We start from the raw sequence: 20945 nt of genomic DNA, 5'->3' as shown, positions 1-20945 counted from the left end.
GGAAGGGATCTCAAGAGGTCATCAAGTCCAGCTCCCTGCACACACGGCAGGACCAAGCCCCATGTAGACCATCCCCTGTCAGGTGTCTGTCCAACCTGCTCTTAAATATCTCCAGGGATGGAGAGTCCACAACCTCCCTGGGCAATTTATTCCAGTGTTTCACCACCCTGACAGGCAGGAAGTTTTTCCTAATGTCCAACCTAAACCTCCCTTGCTGCAGTTTAAGCCCATTGCTTCTTGTCCTATCCTCAGAGGCCAAGGAGAACAATTTGTCTCCCTCCTCCTTGTAACACCCTTTTAGATAAGAACATAAGAACATAAGAACGGCCGTACTGGGTCAGACCAAAGGTCCTTCTAGCCCAGTATCCTGTCTGCCGACAGTGGCCAGCACCAGGTGCCCCAGAGAGGGTGGACCGAAGACAATGATCAAGCGATTTGTCTCCTGCCAACCCTCTCCAGCCTCTGACAAACAGAAGCCAAGGACACCATTTTATCCCCTGGCTAATAGCCTTTTATGGACCTAACCTCCAGGAAATTATCTAGCTTCTCTTTAAACTCTATTATAGTCCTAGCCTTCACAGCCTCCTCTGGCAAGGAGTTCCACAGGTTGACTACACGCTGGGTGACGAAGAACTTTCTTTTATTAGTTTTAAACCTGCTACCCATTAATTTCATTTGGTGTCCTCTAGTTCTTCTATTACGGGAACTAATAAATAACTTTTCTTTATCGGCCCTCTCCACACCACTCATGATTTTATAGACCTCTATCATATCCCCCCTCAGTTTCCCCTTTTCTACACTGAAAAGTCCCAGTCGCTTTAACCTCTCCTCATATGGGACCCGTTCCAAACCCCTAATCATATTAGTTGCCCTTTTCTGAACCCTTTCCAAGGCCAAAATATCTTTTTTGAGGTGAGGAGACCACATCTGTACACAGTATTCAAGATGTGGGCGTACCATAGTTTTATACAGGGGCAGTAAGATACTTGAAAATTGTTATCATGTCCCCTCTCAGTCTTCTCTTTTCCAAACTAAACAAGCCCAATTCTTTCAGCCTTCCCTGTCATTTCATAGAGCACTAGAACTGGAAGGGACCTCAAGAGGTCATTGAGTCCAGTCCCCTGCACACACGGCAGGACAAAGCACTGTCTAGATCAGTAGATAAGCATGAGATCACTTTTTGAATTTAATTGCAATCCAGGATCTACCTCAAACCCAAATACCCTGGCCCCTCCTCCTTCCCGCCCCTTCTCCGAGACCCCGCCCCTTCTCACTCCATCCTCCCTCCCCTATCCTCACTCACTTTTATCAGGCTGGAGGCAGGAATTTGGGGTGCTGGAGGGGTTCAGGTCTGGGGCCAGGGAACGGAATGCAGGCTTCAGCTGGGCCCTGCTTACCACAGGTGGCTTCGGGATGGTGGTGCAGGGGGCTAAGGCAGGTTCACCTCTGTCCTTGTCCTGTACCACCTCCAAAAGCAGCCAGCAAACTCTCTCCTTCTGGTCTGTGGAGGTGGGGTTCAGGGTGGAGGAAGCAGCACCCTGAGATCAGCACCCCCCTTCCTCTTCTTCCCATGCACTGCACAGCAAGCAGGAGGCTCCCACAGGTGTGTGTGTGGGTGGGTGGGGGAGACAGCTCCAAGATAGAGGGCAGGAGCAGCATGGCAGTGCTTGACAGTCTCCCGGACAAACCTCTCAGGATCACCTGTCAAAGGCTCCAAGATCTACCAGTCGATCAGGATCTACCACTGGTCTAGAACATCCTTGATAGATGTCTGCCCAACCTGCCCTTAAATATCTCCAGGCATGGAGAGTCTATGGCAGATTCTCCATCCCTGACCATTTTAAGAATCAAGCAGGGATGGTTTTCCCAAGAGATCTGCTCTAGGAATTATGATAGGGGCAGATCTCTGGCCTGTGTTATCCAGGCAGCCAGTCTGGGAACCTAGGAGCCCCTGAAAGCTGGGACGGTTTTCAGGACGCCCACAAAAACAAACCGGATGGGGCCACTTACCCAGAATGCTCAGTACGAGTGCAGCCAGCGTCGCCACGATGCTCCAGGCCCCCAGAAGGCCGATGATGATTTTATACCCGCGGAGGTCGGCAGGAGAACCTGTGAATGAGGATTTGTACGTCAGCCTCAGTGTCCCCCTGGGCCGTGGAACAAGAAACAGCATCACCCTTTCTAGCACCTCTTTCTGGGTGAAGAACAGAGGCCAGGAGGGACTCGACATGGCTCTCCAGCTCAAACGCCCCTCGGCAGAAGTGCTCACAGCCACGGGGCAAGATGTGACAGAAGATCTTAACATAACGGCCACATTGGGTCAGACCAAAGGTCCATCTCGCCCAGGGTCCTGTCGGCCCACAGTGGCCAACGCCAGGTGCCCCAGAGGGAGGGAACAGAACAATCATCAAGCGATCTATTCCCAGCTTCTGGCAAACAGAGGCTAAGGAAACCCTCCCTTCCCATCCTGGCTAACAGCCATTGATGGACCTAGTTCATTAGGGATTTTAGGGGCCTAGCTGGTGACACCTTATGGGGGAACTGAGTCACCAGGGATAGGCGCTCAGCATTTCCTCGGAATCGGGACCCTTTAAAGCAGGGGCGGGGAACCGTTTTTAGGTGGGGGTGCCACTGACCCATCGAAAAAAAATCAGTCAGAGCGGCCACACATAAGTGAGAAGTATTCTCAAGTAAGGCCTCCAAAAATCAAAGAGGACACATTCACCGGCCACTATAAGCAGATTAAAAATCAGAATTTCCCTCCCTACAGAAGTGTCTGACAGGCCGATTTCCGGTTCGGTTTGGAAATAGGACAAAATAAATCAAAACGTCAGGGCTGGGGTTTTGGAGCTTTTTTAAATGGATGGAACGGACAGTTTAAACAAATGATTTTAACCATAAATGTTTCGTTTTGGGTTAGTTCAGCATCGACCTGCGTGCAGTGGTACCTCATAGGAGTTGTTCAGGCACCTCTATTCTCCCCTGAGTTGGGCACTTTGAGAGGACTACATCTCCCACAATGCACCCAAGTGGCTCAGCAGGAAGCAAGGTGCATTATGGGAAGGGTAGTCCATCTGAGGGGCCCAGCTCATAGGAGGACATGTGGGTGCGAGGCCTCCAAACTACATCTCCCATGAGGCACTGCAGCAACTTGGGCAAATGAACGGTGATTAATATTGAACGGATCCAAAATATTTAGGTTCAACCAACAATTGGCCTGAGCCAAGAAATTTTGTTTAGCTATTCCCTAAGGGAAAATGATTTATCTTGCTGGAGCACCCAAAATCATGCTCCAGGCCCCCATGATGCTAGAAGATGATCGTTATTTATTTGGGATGTCACAGGAATGCCTAAGAGCTTCATCACGCCCCAGGTCTCCACTAAGCCAAGCGCACTACAGACACAGAACAGAGACAGCTCCTGCCCAAGGAGCTCACAGCCTTAGTTACAGCATTGAATCATCAGGTTAGGGAAGATGGAGGATGTTTGCCAGAAGCACAAATGGGAGGTAGGCACCCAACTCCCCTAAGTTCCTGTGGATGTTAATATTACCAGTCATTCTCCCTCCGCTTCACTGGTGTTCAGCTGACCAGACATGCGCCTCTGCTTTTCCCTTCTTCCCTGACCTTGGCTTTCTTAGGCTCCGTCTATACTGCACCTCTCTTCTGCAAAAGCTTATGCAAATGTCGTGTGGATTAGCATATCTCTGTGCTTCATTTGCATACTTAATTAGGGGCCACTTTTGTGCAAGAGGCTTTTGAGCAAAAAGGAGCTGTGTAGACGGCTCCTTTTTTGCACCAAAAAAACCCTCTTGTTCAAGAGCCGTTCTTCCTGTAAACATGAGGAAGAACGGCTCTTGTGCAAGAAGGTCCCTAATTCATTTCGGTGCAAAAATGGTCCCTCATTAATTATGCAAATGAAGCACAGCAATATGCTAATCTGTGCTTCATTTGCATAAGCTTTTCCCGCAGAGAGATGCAGTATAGACGTAGCCTTAGTTCTAATTTTTTAAGCTTTTTATCATGCCTTTGGTATGTTATCTGTAGTCCAGTGCAATTTCTTGTACCTAAGGCCATGAGGCCCCATTTTGCTTAGAAACTATATGGCTTATAAATATGCATGTTACCTGTGGAATATGCATGAGGTGTGAATGAGAAATATTCAGCCAAAAGGCGGGTTAGGATCCGTGACCTTTTAAGGCACAAGCTGCTAAATCAACTGAGAAGTGGCCAGAAACTCTCTCTCTCTCTCTCTCGGACAAAATGTAACATCACAGAAGAAACCTGGGACCGGCCCAGAGGAAGCAAAGCCTCCTGCAGATCCGAAGGGATCTCCCAAGGAACATCATGGATGAGTCTGCAGGAAGTTGATGCCTGGCCAGCACTCCAGCCACCAGGGAGTAATCAACGCTACACTTGCAGCCTGCCTCCAAACTGCCAGCATGACTGTGGGGTGTGTGTGTGTGAGTATCACTTTACTTTTGAGACTCTGTGCCAATAAACAACCCAAAAGCCATACAGCTCCGGCCCACCCTTCGTCTGGGTTTGTTCCTCAGCAACGTTGAGGAAGTGCAACAGGTAGGAGCCAGGCTGCCCCGGGGCTGACCTTGTTCTTTCAGCTTCGGCGAGATTGTCAAACAAAGCAATACAGGAAATGGAGGTGAGAAACGGTCCCTAGATGAACGCTTCACAGGACACACCAAATCTGAGGTAGGACAGAGACAGGATGTGGCGCGGCATGCGTTGTTATCCCTTGGACACTAGTACCGAGTGACTCCTGGTGAGAACTCATTGCTCAAAGGGCTGATTAGATCCCTCCAGTTGCAGACAGAGGCGACCGAGGCCCTGAGAGATGCAGCGATTTGGTCACGGTCTCGCACACAGGATCTGGGGGAGAGTTAGGAACTGGATCCAGTTCTCCTGGGTCCTAGCCCAGTGCAGCAACTGTGAGTGGTTGCTTAGTGCTGCTGCTAGGACAGTGGACACCAACCAGTCGATCGGGATCTACTGGTCGATCTTGGAGCCTCTCACAGGGGATCCTGACTGGTTTGGCCAAGAGGCTGTCAAGCGCCGGCACTTCAGCGGCTTCTTCTGCCACTGCTGCACAACTCCTGCCCTTTGCCTTGGAGCAAACCCCTCAGGAGCCTCCTGTTTGCTGTGCGAGTCAGGGGAGGAAGAGGAGGAGGCGCTGATGTCGAGGTGCCCCCCTCTCCCACTCTGTATCCTATCTCCACGGTGCAGACAGGGGCCACAACAAGACTTGGGAAGGAGTTTGCTGGCTGCTTTTGGGTGTGGTGCAGGGCCAGGGCAAGGGCGAGCCTGTCTTAATCCCATTGCACCACCACCCAGGAGCCACCTGATGTAAACAGTGCCCTGCTGGAGCTCACATCCTGAAACCCTACCCCAGTCATGAACCCAAGTCCCTGCCCTAGCCCCGAACAGCCCCACATCGTAGAATCATAGAACACTAGAACTGGAAGTGACCTCAAGAGGTCATCAAGTCCCATCCCCTGCCCTCACGGCAGGACCAAACACCGTCTAGACCATCCCTGACAGGTGTCTGTCCAACCTGCTCTTCAATATCTCTAGGGATGGAGATTCCATAACCCCCCTGAGCAATTTATTCCAGTGTTTCACCAGCCCGACAGTTAGGAAGTTTTTCCTAATGTCCCACCTAAACCTCCCTTGCTGCAATTTAAGCCCATTGCTTCTTGTTCTATCCCCAGAGGCCAAGGAGAACAATTTTTCTCCACCCTCCTTGTAACACCCTTTTAGATACTTGAAAACTGCTATCAGTGGCCAGACCCACTTCCTCACATCAAATTCTGGAAGAGAATTGGCATGAATTTGATCTGAGGAAGTGGGTCTGGCCCACGAAAGCTCATCAAGGCCTAATAAACCATCTTGTTAGTCTTTAAAAGTGCTGCATAGTCCTGTCTTTTGTTTCAGCAAGATCAGCTTAATTCGGCGACATCTCTATTACTATTCCCTGCGGGGTGGTTCACGTTGAATACCTACAGGGCAGCCAGGCAGGCTCCATTGGGTTGCTTTCTACACCAAGATGTCGGGGATCCTAGCCCCAAACAGCTCATTGCGGGATTTCTCTTCTTCTGCTCCATACAAACTCGGCAAGAAACAGAGCCGAGCCCTCCAGGCCGTAGGGCTGGGCCTTGAGAGACACAACGGAGCAAGAACGGTGCTGGGTTGAGTGTTGGCCGATAAACCCCATACCCACCCACAGCCTGTCTGGAGTGTAGCACGGACCAGTTCCAGCACCACGGCTCTGATATGTCGATCCTCCTCATCCCCCCCCTTCCTTTGCTGTCCTCCATCGCACCCATACGAACATCCTCCTAGCTAGAGCACGCTTGGTAAGCCCCACAGCATTGAAACATCTCATGGTCTTTCCTGTATCCATCCTCCCCCGGACTGGCAGTGCTTTTATCCCCATGTCACAGCTGGGCAAACCGAGGCCCGGAGCAAAGACGGGAGTTCTCCAGGGGAACACAAAAGAGTTGGCCGGCAGAGCAAAGATTCAAACCAATTCACCCACCTCCCAGGCCAGAGCCTGCATCACAAGAAGCATCCGTGGCCTGTTTCCCAGCCAGCCTCAGACCGCCCCCCTCCCTCTCTCCGAAAGCACAATCTGGAATGACTGTGAGGGAAGGGAGAGGCCCTGCAGAGACTTCGGAGCGATACCTTGGATCCTGTTTGCCGCCAGGCACCTGGTGGTTCCCATCTTGGATCGGAGATTCAGCACCGTGTAACCCGCCTCATCCTGCATCCTCTGCAGTCGCTATTCTTACCTCCCAGCAAATGGGAAGGGGCTGGAGGGAATCAGAGACAGACCGAGAGACCCAGGGACGGGTTGCCTGAGATCCGGACCGTTTGGCTTGTAGGGCACCAACGTGCGGAGGAAACGGACGCCTCCCAGGCCAGCCCGCTTGGAAACCACACAGGAAACGTCAGGCCTCGCACAGCAAGCTGGCATGGGTCCAAACTGGAGCAGGGTGGGGCCCTACCTTGGGCCTTGTGTCCTATGCAAAAATCAGCCTCAAAGCTCTCCTGATGCCTCATGGCACTGTTTCCCAGCTCTGCTGATGGGATATGGCTGGTGGGAGGGTGAAGCGCCTGAATCCAAGAGCCAGGCCCCTGGAGGTTTGGGTGGCAGGAGGACTCTGGTATTTTTTTGGCTCGTGACCTTGCCGGTCGAGGCTGATAGCTCTCTCACGCACGGGGAGGGGGACCCGCACTGCAGCTGGGCTCTCCCGGAGTCAGGGAGCCTAGCCCAATTCGCCCCCCCAAAGGGAAATGGGTGCTACAGCCACTGATGGGGGGTGGGAAGAAGTTCAGGGGGGAGTTTCAAAGGCTGTCCCTCTGCAGGCTGGAGAGCTGCACCCCAAAGGGGGGGTTTGCTTCCGGTTTTTATTTCCTTCTCTGGAGATACTTAAGAGCAGGTTGGACAGACATCTATCAGGGATGATCTAGATGAGTGTTTCTCATCCAGTGGTACACGTCCCCTCAAGGGTACTCGAGAGCAGTCTGGGGGGTACGTCGACACCACTAACATTTGGCGAAACCTGAATTTCTGTTTTAAGTTTTACAGCATTTTATTAGTTTTGTACTTTTTACACCCAAAAATGCCATCACCCACCCGGCTACGATTAAGTTGTTAAAACAAATGTGTTGCAATGGTAGAAAAAAATGTTGAGTGTCTGAAAACTCTAGGTCCTGGGGGTACTTATAATTTTTTAAGGGAGTACATTATAAACAAAGATTGAGAAGCACTGCTCTAGACAGTACTGGGTCCTGCTGTGAGGGCAGGCGACTGGACTCTCGAGGTCCCTTCCAGTCCTAGGCTATGTCTACACTGGCACCCTTTTCTGGAAATGCTTAAAACGGAACAGTTTTCCGTTATAAGTATTTCCAGAAAAAGAGCGTTTACATTCGCAGGATGCTTTTCCGGAAAAGCACTTTTTCCGGAAAAGCGTCCGTGGCCAATCTAGACGCGCTTTTCCGCAAAAAAGCCCCGATCGTCATTTTCGCGATCAGGGCTTTTTTCCAGAAAAGACTACTGTGCTGTCTACACTGGCCCTTTTCCGGAACAGTTTTCCAGAAAAGGACTTTTGCCCGAACGGGAGCAACATAGTTTTTCTGGAAAAACACAATTTTACAGTAGATCGTCATTGCTTTTCCGGAAATTCAAGCGGCCAGTGTAGACAGCTGGCAAGTTATTCCGGAAAAGCGGCTGCTTTTCCGGAATAAGTGGCCCAGTGTAGACACAGCCCCCTAGTGTTCTATGATTCTATTATTTTTCCTGGTGACTCCCTTGATTCTCACTTGTGGCTCCCAGCAATACCACGCCCTGGCCTTGGCCTGATGGGCTAACCCCAGCAACAAGCGTGAGCAGCAGGAACCACGAGAAAAGGGCCCGTCCATCCCTCCCAGGGCTCACCAAGGAGTTAGGAAGGAAACTATGGGCTACGCCTACATTGGCATGATTTTCTGAAAATGCTCTGCTGGAGCTCGCATCCTGAAACCCTACCCCAGTCATGAACCCAAGTCCCTGCCCTAGCCCCGAACAGCCCCGCATCATAGAATCATAGAACATTAGAGGCTACGTCTACACTGGCAGGATTTTCCAAAAATGCTTTTAACGGAAAAGTTTTCCGTTAAAAGCATTTTCGGAAAAGCACGTCTAGATTGACAGGATGCTTTTCTGGAAAAGCACTTTTTGCGGAAAAGCGTCCATGCCAATCTAGATGCGCTTTTCCGCAAAAAAGCCCCGATCGCCATTTTCGCCATCGGGGCTTTTTTGCAGAAAACACTACTGTGCTGTCTACACTGGCCCTTTTGCTCAAAAGTCTTTCGAAAAAAGACCTTTGCCCGAACGGGAGCAGCATAGTATTTCCGCAAGAAACACTGATGATTTTACATGAGATCGTCAGTGTTCTTGCGGAAATTCAAGGGACCCGTGTAGACAGCTGGCAAGTTTTTCCGCAAAAGCAGATGATTTTGCGGAAAATTTGCCAGTCTGGACACAGCCATGGTGAACAGGAGGCCATAGACCCCCACATGAAGCTGGAGGAGACTGCACCGAGACCCCTCAGTGTTGGGAAGACAAGAATTGAAAGTCTTAGCCTCCTGGAGTTGGCAGAGACCTCAGGAGTCAGAGGCCAACCCCCTGCCCAAAACAGGACCAATCCCAACTCAATCATCCTAGCCAGGGCTTTATCAAGCTGGCACTTTACCTCTAGGGTTGGAGATTCCACCCCCTCCCTAGGGAACCCATCCCAGGGCTTCCCCACCCTCCTAGGGAAATAATTTTTCCTAATATCCAACCTAGACCTCCCCCACTGCAACTTGAGACCATTGCTCCTTGTTCTGTCACCCGCCCCCACTGCGATCAGCCTCTCTTCATACGTCATGTGCTCTCGCTCCCAATCATTTTGGTTGCCCTCCACTGGACTCTCCAACGTGTCCACATCCTTCTGTAATGGGAGGGAGAGGCCCAGAACTGGTTACCCTCACCTCAATCCCCCTCCCCCTCCCGAGGGAACGGAAAGATCCGTGGGCGAGGGAGAGCTGATCCGAGAGGCCAGCAGAAGCCGTGTAAAGCCACCCACGCTGAGGCACCATGGAGCTTGCTGGTCAGAAGCCACTTCCTGTGGGTCACTGTTGTGCTCCCACCTTTGCAGAGGTGTGTAAAGACGGACTGTGATTGGCTGGAGCTCTCCTGCGTAGGGTCTTTGAACCTACAGGACTTAACACTGAAAACACCCCTGTGGCTGACTCATCATGGGGTGTTTTCCAGGGAAATCCTCCTCTTGCAGCAGAGCCCACAGCCCTAGAAATGAAAAGTTGGGGGGTTTAACCAAAAATGAAAGTTAAGCTTTTGAACCTGAACATTTTTGCAGTTTCCCCTCCCTCCTCTCCTTGTTTTTGCCGCCGTAGAAAGGGAGGGCAGGGGGAAGAGAACAAAGGGGAAAATCCAAACTCGTGTTGGTTTGGTCCTGTGGAACATACCCTAACCCCTTCATCCCATGCCAATCTAATCTATGTGACTTCAGCTATGCTATTTGACATACTTGCCATAACATCATGTGTGCGGTAAGGTCAGGGGGAGGAGTGTTGCTCTCCCATCAACGCTGGCTGCTCGTCTCATCCTGGTGGAGCACTACTATCGAGCAGAGAGCACTCGGAGATTGATTTAGCGCCTCAAAATAGACACCTGGTGGATCGCCCGCTGCAGCATTAATCCGCAGCATAGTGGGGACAAGCCCTTAGGTGCTAGGGATTTTGAGAAGCACAAAGCTGCGTTGAAAAGCAGCAAGACCGGGGCAACTGACTGACTTCCCAGTCAGCCCAGTGAAATCATAGCGAGGGGTCACTGCAAGGTTTAGATGAGGAAAGAGGAGTAAGTCCTGGTTAGTGGCCTGTGTGGGCAAAAAAGAAGCAAAATTCCCCCTAATCTCAGGTGGGACAGGGTCTGTCTGACCCTCTGGGTGGCACAGATCTCTGGATCCTTAGGTAATATTTTTGTTGGTCTTTAAGGGGCCACAGGACGACTCATTGCTTTTAAAGTTACAGACTAATACAGCCACCCTTCTGAGACTCTGGGTCCTTAGGTGTTACGGCCAGACAGATCCCTGCCCTCAAACATCAGCAGGTTGTGCAACGTTGTTGTGTGAGCCACTTTCTAGAACAGGGATGGGCAATCATTTTTGATGGAGGGGGAGGGCGCTCCAAGAATTTGAAATGTGGTTGAGGGCCGCACTCTTCCATGATATTACTGGAGGAGGTGCAGGGGTCTGGGATGGAAGTTGGATGCAGAAGGGAGCTTGGAGTAAGGGCGGGTGTTTGGTTGGAGGAAGCAGCTGGGGCACTGGACTGGTGTGCAGGGGTTTGGATTGTGACTTAGGGCAGGGAACTGGGATACAGGAGAGGGTGCAAGGATTTGGGCTATAAGCAAGGGCAGGAGGGGACTGTGATCTGGGGCAGGGGATTGGAGTGCCAGATCTGGCAGGGGGTATGGGTACAGGAGGAGGGCAGAGGATTTGGTTATGGGGAGTAGGGGGCAGGTGTGGGGGGAAAAGTGTTGGGGAAGGGAAGGGGCTGGGATGCCAGAGGTAGGTTTTGGTCAGGAGACTTACCAGCCAGCAGCCTCCCTGCCTGCCAATGTTCCCTCTAAACTGTGTGGCAGCACGGCGTCACAGGTGATTAATCAGCTCCGTGCAAGAGACCCTGAACCTCTGGCTGGGCTGGGCTGTTTAATCACTTAAGAAGCAGGCTACAGCCATGTGCTCTGGAGCTCCTTGTGCTTCGTGGCTGCCGGTTATTGAAATAGGCAGCTCCCATTGGCCAGTTTCTGTCCAGAAGCCGGCCAATGGGGATTGTGCTGGAGGCTGAAGCAGCTCCTAAAGTCCCCCCGCTATCCCTCCGGACTCATAGTTTTTAAAAGAAAAACCACCCCGCAGCCACATTTCTGAACAGCGTGTGAGTGTGGCGAGGCCTGGGGCTCTCTGCAATGTCCATGGGCTAGATCCGGTGGCTTGGCGGGCTGGATTCGGCCCGCAGGCCGGATTTTGCCCAGGCTTGTTCTAGAAAGACTTTCAAAGCAGGGAGAGGAAACAGGAACGGTGGTTTCTTGTCTGGCTAGCTTAGCCCATTCCTAAATTTAAAATTCAACCGTCACTTACCTCAACGAGGCAGGATGCGTGTGATCACACTAGCAGAGCTACACACACACACACACACACACACATACAGGTGTGTGCATGTTAATTTGTGCTCCAGAATAAAGAGATACCCATTCTGATCTGAGCAGCACCCCCAAAAATTGAGGGTCAATAAATTGTTCCAATTAGGAGAAAGCAGTGAGAAGCAAGGATTTATTGGGCCCAGATTTGTTTATTGACAAACACTGTACAAAAGTGCTGGTTCCCTTGACACAGAACAAAACAAAGATAACAGGGCCCAGCTTATTTTGCTGACAGCACCAAGAACACATGTTTCAGGCTACATCTTGCTCCAGGCTCAAACACTATGGCTGTGTCTAGACTGGCCAGTTTTTCCGGAAAATCAGCCGCTTTTCAGAAAAACTTGCCAGCTGTCTACACTGGCCGCTTGAATTTCCACAAAAGCACTGACGATCTCATGTCAGATTGTCAGTGCTTTTGTGGAAATACTATGCTGCTCCCATTCAGGCAAAAGTCTTTTTCCAAAAAACTTTTGCGCAAAAGGGCCAGTGTAGACAGCACAGTCGTGTTTTCCACAAAAAAGCCCCGATCGCAAAAATGGCGATCAGGGCTTTTTTGCGGAAAAGCGCATCTAGATTGGCCACGGACGCTTTTCCACAAAAAGTGCTTTTGCGGAAAAGCGTCCGTGCCAATCCAGACGCTCTTTTCCGCAAATGCTGTTAACGGAAAAACTTTTCCGTTAAAAGCATTTATGGAAAATCATGCCAGTCTAGACGTAGCCTATGGGTATGTCTAGAATACATGACTCTGTCGACGGAGTCGTGTAGATTAGCTTTCTAGACATAGGAAAATGTCATTCCACGAGGCATAACAGGGCAGTCGACAAAGGCTTCCCTTGTCGACCACAAAGCGTCCAGACTACCGCGCTGTGCTGCCAAACAGCTGATGGGCACAGTGCAGCAGCCATTTTGATGTAAATGAAGCGGGATTATTTAAATTGCTGCTCCATTTTCCTATGTCTAGAAAGCTAATCTACACAACTCTGTCGACAGAACCATGTAGTCTAGACATACCCTATGTTTCCAGTTACTCCTTCCTGCTGTCCTTGTAGCCTTGTGGCCCTCTGTGGGAGGTAGTCTCCTCCTCTCCCCCCAAAACACTCAATACTTTGCAAAGCACCCCCACACATTCACTCCCAAAGTTCCAGACCCGTTCACATAGCCTGTGGGTCTGGAGTGGGGGCTTGCAATTAACTTACCCTGAGAGTTGTGTTAATTGAAAGGTGCATGCACACCCATCAGTCAAGTCTGTGTCATCAACGCACTCCTCAGTGGAACAGTATGAGGGTATGTCTACACAACAGAGGGGTTTTTTTTTTTTGGAAAAACAGCTGTTTTTCCAAAAAAATGTCACTTATGCCCACACTGCAATTGCGTTCTTCTGAAAAAAAATCAAAAGAACAGAGGAGTTTTTCCGACATTGGTAAACCCCTTTCCATGAGGAAGACGACTTTTTCCCAAAGAGCTCTTTTGAAAAAAGACACGTGTGGACAAAGAAGAGGGAGTTCTTTTGCAAGGAGAGGAAAGAGGAAAAAGCACAGATGCCCAGGTAGCCATTCCACCCATAGTAATCACAGTTTGCATGCAAGATAGCATCCAAACTGAAAGGACGCTATCTTTAGAAAAAGCAGATGGCTTTTTCAATGCGCTTTGGCAGTGTGGACACGCTCTTGCGGAAGAAGTTTTTCCGGAAGATCTCTTCCAGAAAAGATTCTTCTGAAAGAAGCCTGCCATCTAGACAAAGCCTTAGTCAGATATCAATAATCTTAACACTGTAATGACATCACCTTGCAATGCACATTCAAACCCAACAGGCTTCGTCTAGACTGGCATGATTGTCCTCAAATGCTTTTAACGGAAAAGTTTTTCCGTTGAAAGCATTTGCGGAAAGAGCGTCTAGATTGGCACGGATGCTTTGGCGCAAAAGCACTTTTTGTGGAAAAGTGTCCGTGCCAATCTAGACGCGGTTTTGCGCAAGAAAGCCCCGATTGCCATTTTCGCCATCAGGGCTTTTTTGCGCAAAACACTTTTTAGCTGTCGGCACTGTCGGCAAATACATTTTCGCAAGAGGGCTTTTTCCTGAGCGGGAGCAGCACAGAAAAGCGGCTGATTTTCCAGAAAAACTTGCCAGTCTAGACGCAACCAACAATGTTTCAGTTACTGCTGTTCCCGAGGCGCAGTGCAATTTTACTGTGGCTCCAAATGCAACAGTTGTGGAATTCCCCTGAGACGAAGCATAACAACCCATTATAAACACTGTGCAGAAAAAAGGGGAGGGGGCTGTTAAATATATAAGTTGGCAATAATAGCAGTGTTAAATAAATCAGAGGTTTTAAAGTTGTGCAAACCAACAAACTGACATGGAGCCCGTCACAACACAGTGGATGCATCAATGATGCATGTAAACAGGACAGCAGCTCTGGAGAGACCGCACCTACACAGGCCCGTGCCTAGAAGGTCACCACGATTTGGGGCTTTCCAGGAAAGGTTGGTGGTCAGGGCCAACATAAGGTAGACCTCTCCTTATCTGGAACAAGGATGCTCCAAGTTCCATTAGGGTATGTCTACACTACCCCGCTAGTTCGAACTAGGATGGTAATGTAGGCATACTGCACTTGCAAATGAAGCCCGGGATTTGAATTTCCCGGGCTTCATTTGCATAAGCGGGGAGCCGCCATTTTTAAATCCCCGCTGGGTCGAACCCCGTGCAGCGCGGCTACACAGGGCTCGAACTAGGTAGTTCGGACTAGGTTCCTATTCCGAACTACCGGTACACCCCGCTGCACGGGGTTCGAACCAGTGGGGATTTAAAAATGGCGGCTCCCCGCTGTGGGAGAAAAATCAAATAACTCCAATTGTGTCTAAGGGGGGACTGCAGAAATCAAAACTCTCTAAAAGAAAACTGTTGTAAGGGTTAAAAGTTTTCCAGGCCTCTCTCCCTGTAACAGAGAGAAATCAAATTAACTCTAATCAAGACCCTTACAAATGACTATCTCAAATTCATGGATACTCCTAGTCTGTCACAAATTATCATGTAAACTCTTATCTTTGTCACAGTTTGCCTTGTAAGACTACTCACTCCACATTCTCATGTGCCTTTGTTTTGTAAAACTTACTTCTAGCACTCCTGGGGTGAACAGAAGTCTCAGAGTACTTCTGCTGAGACTTTGATATGTTAAAGAATAACAATCCACAACTGAACTGTCTAAGCATTCTGTATAAAGGATCAAAAACCCTGTAACTCAGGGCTGACTGCTACGGCTGCCAGCCTGCATGCATGCATAATAAAGTTTTCTCTTCTAGGTTTCTCTCCTGCCTCACTGATTTGATTTGACCTCCAGCCTCGAACCCTTCTGAGGGCTCTGTACCCCAGGGGAGCGAGATTTCCCCCTCACCGCTTATGCAAATGAAGCCCGGGAAATTCAAATCCCGGGCTTCATTTGCAAGTGCAGTATGCCTACATTACCCCGCTAATTCGAACTAGCGGGGTAGTGTAGACATACCCTTAGAGACTAAGGGCCACATCTCCAGTTGCTGCGCTGGATGGAGATTGATCTTCTGGCATTTGATTTAGCGGGTCTAATAAGGACCTGCTAAATCGAATGCTGAGGATGCTCCCCATCAGCAAGGGCACCCCCTGGCAGTTGGGAGGAGGAAGGGAAGCCGAGAGGAGCGCTTCCTCCCGCCGACCTCCCGCTGCAGGGATGGTGCCAAGCTCAGTTTTAAGGTAAGTTGACTCAAGCTATGTTATTTATGGAACTGGAGCTGCGTCCCGTAAGCCAACCGTCGGGGTGTAGTATGCCAGCATCACCTCTTTGTGACGATCTCTCCTGGAAGCTTACTGCTGTGCAGCCCACACTGGTAAGGGCATGCCAGCCCTTCCCTCCTGCATAAATAAAAATACTGTTCCCAAAACAGGACCATCCTCTGGACCCCTCTGTGTGGGCCTCGGGTGGTCAGCAGCACCAGACAAGAATGGATTTCTGCAGAAGCTTAGTACCATGCCGAGGTAGGAAAACGGACGGTCGCATGGTACTCTACAGCCACCTCTCGGCTTCCTGTCTGTTGCGGGGTGCTCTCACCCCGCCCCGTTTGGCCCTGGGGTAGAGCCTTTACACCCATGGGCCCTGAGGCCTAGTCCACGGCAAACACTGGCCTTGAGTCCTAGTCCAGGCTCTGGGAGGATGGGCTAGGGGGGTCCGGGTCCTCCCTCTCCACTGGACCCCAACCCAGAGCCCTATTAGTGGTGGATGGTTCCCAGCACTGGCTCGGTGGGGAGTTCTCCCCAAAATGCACCAAGCGATTTCCTGCCCCCTGCCCTGGGTTGCTTCCTACCCCAGCCCCCTGTCCGACGGAGACAGGAACGGTGCTGGTGGTGGCCGTGACGTTGGCAGGCCCAATGTCTGTGGCAGCGGCGCAGAGTTTGCCCACCGCAGCTGGGGGGGGCTGTCCCCCGGGGTCGGCGTTGCAGTCAGGCTCAGCCTGTAGCGGTGAGGGCGGCAGGCCCGGTGGTTCCAGCTCCGGCGGCAGGTCCAGACGTGGCTCCGGAGGTCCTCCCTCCCCGGAGGCCAGCCCCAACTGAGCTGTCTCCCTGGTCTTTATACCTGGTCCGCAGTTGGAGCATGCCCAGCATGGCTGCAGGGGCGTGGCTTGCTGGCTTCCCCCTTGGCCAGTGTGGGGCTGGACTGCTCCATCACACTCCCCCGCCCTTAAGATGGCTCCCCCAGCGGGTCCTTCCTCTCCCTCCCCCGGGCTACTGCGGGAGAAGAAATCAGCATTCGTATGTCTCCCTCCTCCCCCTAGTCTATTGGCCAACTGGAAAGAGCAAGGCTGCAGTGCAAATACCAGCGCATTATTCAGGCGTTGGTGTCCTTCATGGTTTGCAGCCATCTGAGTGGGGCGTGATCAGTTACTAATGTAAACGATCCCCCTAGCAGGTAATAGCGAAAGGCCTCAATGGCCCACTTTGTTTCCCAGGCCTTCCGTTCAATCGTTGAGTACTTCGTTTCCCGGGCTGAGGTAAAGAATTGGGTGTTCCTCCCCATCCGTTTCTTGGGATAACACCGCTCCCAGCCCAACCTCCGAGGCATCGATCTGGAGTATGAAAGGTCTTGTGAAGTCCGGCTGAGCCAAGACTGGTTCTCGAAGCAGCTGGTTTTTCAGGACCTAGGATGCCTCTTCCACTTTCCACTCATTCCACTTACCGTGGCCGTTGGTTCTTGGTCAGATTGGTCGGGGGGCCGCTAGGGTGGAAAAGTTGGGCACAAATCTGCGGTAGTACCCCGCCAGCCCTAAAACCTGCCCCTCCTGCCTCTTTGTCGTCGGGGTGGGGTGGTCTCAGAGGGCCTGCACCTTATCCACCAATGGTTTTACTGCTCCTCTTCCCACGGTGTACCCTAGGTACGTCACCTCTCGTTGACCTAGGTAGCAGTTAGCTGGATTCGCCGTCAGCTTGGCTTCTAGCACCTTTTCTAGGCGGTGAAGGTGCTCCTCCCAGCTCCTGCTATACACAACGATGTCGTCGATGTACGCCGCCGCATACCCCTCGTGGGGTCTCAGGACTTGATTGATTAGGTGCTGGAACGTAGCGGCGGCCCCATGCAAACTGAACGGCATCATCGTGAACTGATACAGCCCGAAGGGGGTTGGAAAAGCTGTGTTTTCTTTTGCCGCCGGGGTTAAAGGAATCTGCCAGTACGCCTTTGTAAGATCTAGAGTGGAGATGTACTCGGCTTTTCCTATTCGCTCGAGCCATCGTCTACCCTGGGCATTGGATAAGCGTCGAACCGTGATATAGCGTTGACTTTTCGGAAATCGACGCAGAACCGTACCGACCCATCAGGCTTGGGGACCAACACGATCGGGCTTCTCCACTCACTCCTGGACTCTTCTATGACCCCGAGGTCCAACATTTCTTTCCGCTCTCGACGTACGGCATCCCACATTTTTCGTGGTAGGGGTCGATTGTTATCTCTCACCTTCTGGCCAGCGATGGTGACAATGTGATGACTCGCTAGTGGGGTTCTCCCTGGCCGGCTCGACAGGACATGCGAGAATCTGGCCAACAGGCTTCCTACCTGCTGTCGTTGTGGCTGGTCCAGGTCTCCCCCGAGATCTACTACTGGACATTCCCCTAGGGAGCTGACTTGTGGCCCTAGCTCTGGCTCTGGGGCATCTGGGGCTGTGACGTAGTGGGGGAGAACTTGCTGGTTTCTATGGGTCTGTGGTAACCCCACTGGCTGCCGCCGGTACCACAGCCCAGAAGGACAGGGATGGGTCATTATGCAAAGAGGCCCTCTCAACCGGTCCGACCAGATAACCCCCATGGAGAGGAACAAAGGAAGGTGAATGCTGCCCTGGCTGGGGGGCAGGGCTGGAGGAGAGGGAGTTAGTTTCTGTCTGGGAGCATGGAGGAAGCAGCCTCAGCAAAGGTTGAGGGGTTTAGAAGCCGAGACCCCTACCCCATATCAAGGGGGGCTGAGGCATCCTAGGCCTGCCCTGTAACCTGATGACATCTGTGCTGTGCTGTATACTGGAGAAGCAATAAACCACCTCTATTCTACTGGCTGGTGGAGTCTGTTCGTGCCATTTCGGGGGTGCAGAAGACGGGGGACCCCAACGCGTCATCACAGGGGCTATCATGGCATCCCGCTCCTTCCAAGCCTTTAACAGGATTACATGGTATATGCGGGTTTCCTTACGTCTCCCCGGTAGCCGTACTTTGTAATCCACGGGACCCAGCCTCCAGGTCACTTCAAACGGTCCCTGATATTCGGCTAACAGTTTGGATTCCACGGAGGGGAGCAAGAGCAGTACCCTATCGCCAGGCCGAAAGGTCCGGGCCTTCGCCCCTTTGTTATATTGTCGGGCCTGCTCCCCCTGGACTTTCTGTAGGTTTTCTAGGGCTAATCGGCCTAGTTCTTCCATCGACCCATGAGTCCATTGGTTCAGAAGGCAGCTGTGACATTGACAAGAGCGGCTGAAGGAAGCGATGCAGTGGCCGTAAGTGGAGCGCTGCTCAGCTATCTCTTTGGGCCACATATGCCGCCCACGGGGCGTTACCTGGGCTGTAAGGGCCAGGCAGCAGGGCAGCCCCAGACCCCAGAGCTTGTGGGGCCGGGTGGTAGCTGCAGGCCCCCTGCTGCACTGGGCAGCCAGGAATTCAGGAGAAAAAACAAAGTTTGAAACCCGCTGTGCTGGCACCCGGCTGATCTGGCTCAGACGCAGCAGGGAAAGAGGCCTCAGGGGACAGGAATCCCCCACTGCCTCGGGTCCAGCCTGCTGCCTGAGGAGAGGAAAGGACACCGAATGGGCAGTCACAGGATCCCTTGCCCACTGGGGAATGTTTACGCCCACACATGGGTCTCTTCGGCCCTCCCGGGTGCTCTTTGGTTTAGCTCTCGCGCCCACTGGCTGGAGAAACGGCCCGGCCCGTCCGCGTCGACGTTCTCCCGTCTCTTCGGGGGCGGGACCTCCAGCCCCCTGCCCGGCTACGCCTTTGGCCCCCCGGGGGGCGCGCTGCAGATCCAGCGTCTCTCCATTGAGCACCGCGAGGAGCTGATGGCGATGCCTTCCTTCAGGTACACGCACTCCCCGCCCCCTCCGATTTTAAACCTGCGGGGAAGGCACAGAGGGACCGTCAGAGGCATGGGGTGGGAGCGACTCCCAGCACAGTCCATGGACACGCACAGTCACACGGCCCACCAAGGCCGCTCACTGGGGTCCCCCTCCTCCATCACCGAGTGTGGGGCAGTCACCCATCCGGACGTGACTCCCAGGCAGCAGGTAGAAGAGAAGGCTCACGCGTTGTCAGGGACACAGCGTAGCACCGACTTGCCGTTACAGGAACCAGGAGCAGTTAGCACCATCCATCTTGGGGATAAAGGGAGCCCAGAGGCTTCTGCCCGACCCCCCAAGCCAGCTAGACTCTCCTCTCCCTCAGCCAGCTGAAAACTCAACTCACACACCCAGCAACTGGTCCCAGCCCTCTAGGCAGTCCCGCCTCCTCCTTTATCCTGCCTCCCGGTCCCAAGGTGTTATCTGCTGTCACCTGGTCCTCAGGAGGTGAGAGACTGCACATACTTCCCCAGTGACTCATGCCCAGCTTTCCCAGGGAAAGTGAGGCACACACACACACACACACACACACACACAAGAACACATATTCCTGTGCATCCAGAAATATAATCTATGCTATCATGTGCCTAAAGTGTCCATCTACTATGTACATTGGACAAACGTCTCAGACACTTCACCAAAGGATCAACGCCCACAAAACAGATATTAGACAAGATCACAAAGAAAAAACCGTTTCTTGCCATTTCAACCAGAAAGGACATTGTCTCAAAGCCTTAATTACCTGCATCCTGCTTCAAAAGCCTTTTAAATCTGCACTTGAAAGGGAATCCTCTGAACTGTTATTCATGCTAAAATTCGACACTTTACGCGGGGGTCTCAACAAAGACTCTAGTTATCTTACCCATTACAAAGATAGCTTCCCCAATTATCACCTCTAATATCATTAGCTCACAGACATTTACCTTCCCCCCCTCCTCCCCCGCATCCCCCTTCTGTTCTGAAATGTGATTTGTCCTTTTCATATGTGTTCTTTTTTTTAATTGTATCCTTTGGTATCTGTGGTTGTGACTATTTTCTTCCACTATTTGAGCTGAGGAAGTGGGTCTGGCCCAGGAAAGCTCATCACCTAATAAACCATCTTGTTAGTCTTTAAAGTGCTACATAGTCCTGTCTTTTGCTTCAGCTACACCAGACTAACACGGCTACATTTCTATCACTATTCCACACACACCCAGAGTTACTCAGGAAGAGCACAAGCCAGTAGAATCACACACACAACGAAGCAAACAATGTGACCACAGGACCGACAAGCGTTCCCACGACGTCACACACCTCTTAACACGGAGGCAAAGGGACCTGCCCCCGGCAGCTATTAGCGACAGAGCGGGGCTCAGAACCCAGGTCTCCCAGTTCTGGTCCCCTGGGCCCAGCTGGGAAGCTCTGAGGGAGAATATCCCCCCCAGCGCCGCGGTTGGGGGCAACACGAGAGCAGCCCCTTGCCCTCCCGCCATGGGCCCGGCAGCTGCTGATGAATGAGACGTCTGAGCCGTTCCTTCCAGGGCAGCTGCGACAGGGTTAGGGCTCCCCCCACGGCAAACACGTACATGGGA

General features: G+C 51.9%; 2 protein-coding genes across 7 annotated transcripts in view; both read right to left on the bottom strand.

Moving 5' to 3' along the window:
* The window catches only part of LOC102446465 (C-type lectin domain family 2 member B-like), a 39453-nt gene extending 31554 nt beyond the window's left edge, over positions 1-7899 (bottom strand). For 3 of the 4 annotated variants that reach the window (XM_075913478.1, XM_075913477.1, XM_075913476.1), the window contains exons 1-2: positions 6699-7897; positions 2011-2109 (exon numbers count right to left, since the gene is read on the bottom strand). In XM_075913478.1, coding sequence (XP_075769593.1) covers positions 2011-2109; positions 6699-6783 — 184 coding nt within the window. In that variant the 5' untranslated portion in view covers positions 6784-7897. Of the gene's footprint in view, positions 1-2010; positions 2110-6698 lie in introns of all 4 variants that reach the window. The other variant, XM_075913482.1, reaches the window with a different exon arrangement.
* Positions 7900-9364: 1465 nt separating this feature from the next.
* LOC102446706 (C-type lectin domain family 2 member B-like) overlaps positions 9365-20945 on the bottom strand; it is a 29634-nt gene continuing 18053 nt past the window's right edge. For all 3 annotated transcript variants that reach the window (XM_014577528.2, XM_075913491.1, XM_075913492.1), the window contains one exon: positions 9365-19371. In XM_014577528.2, coding sequence (XP_014433014.2) covers positions 19248-19371 — 124 coding nt within the window. In that variant the 3' untranslated portion in view covers positions 9365-19247. The remainder of the gene's footprint in view (positions 19372-20945) is intronic.

Source organism: Pelodiscus sinensis, chromosome 32 (genome assembly GCF_049634645.1).
Source record: "Pelodiscus sinensis isolate JC-2024 chromosome 32, ASM4963464v1, whole genome shotgun sequence".
Taxonomy (NCBI): Eukaryota; Metazoa; Chordata; order Testudines; family Trionychidae; genus Pelodiscus; species Pelodiscus sinensis.
Note: the sequence above shows the minus strand (reverse complement) of the source record. Positions and strands in the feature narration are given on the sequence as shown.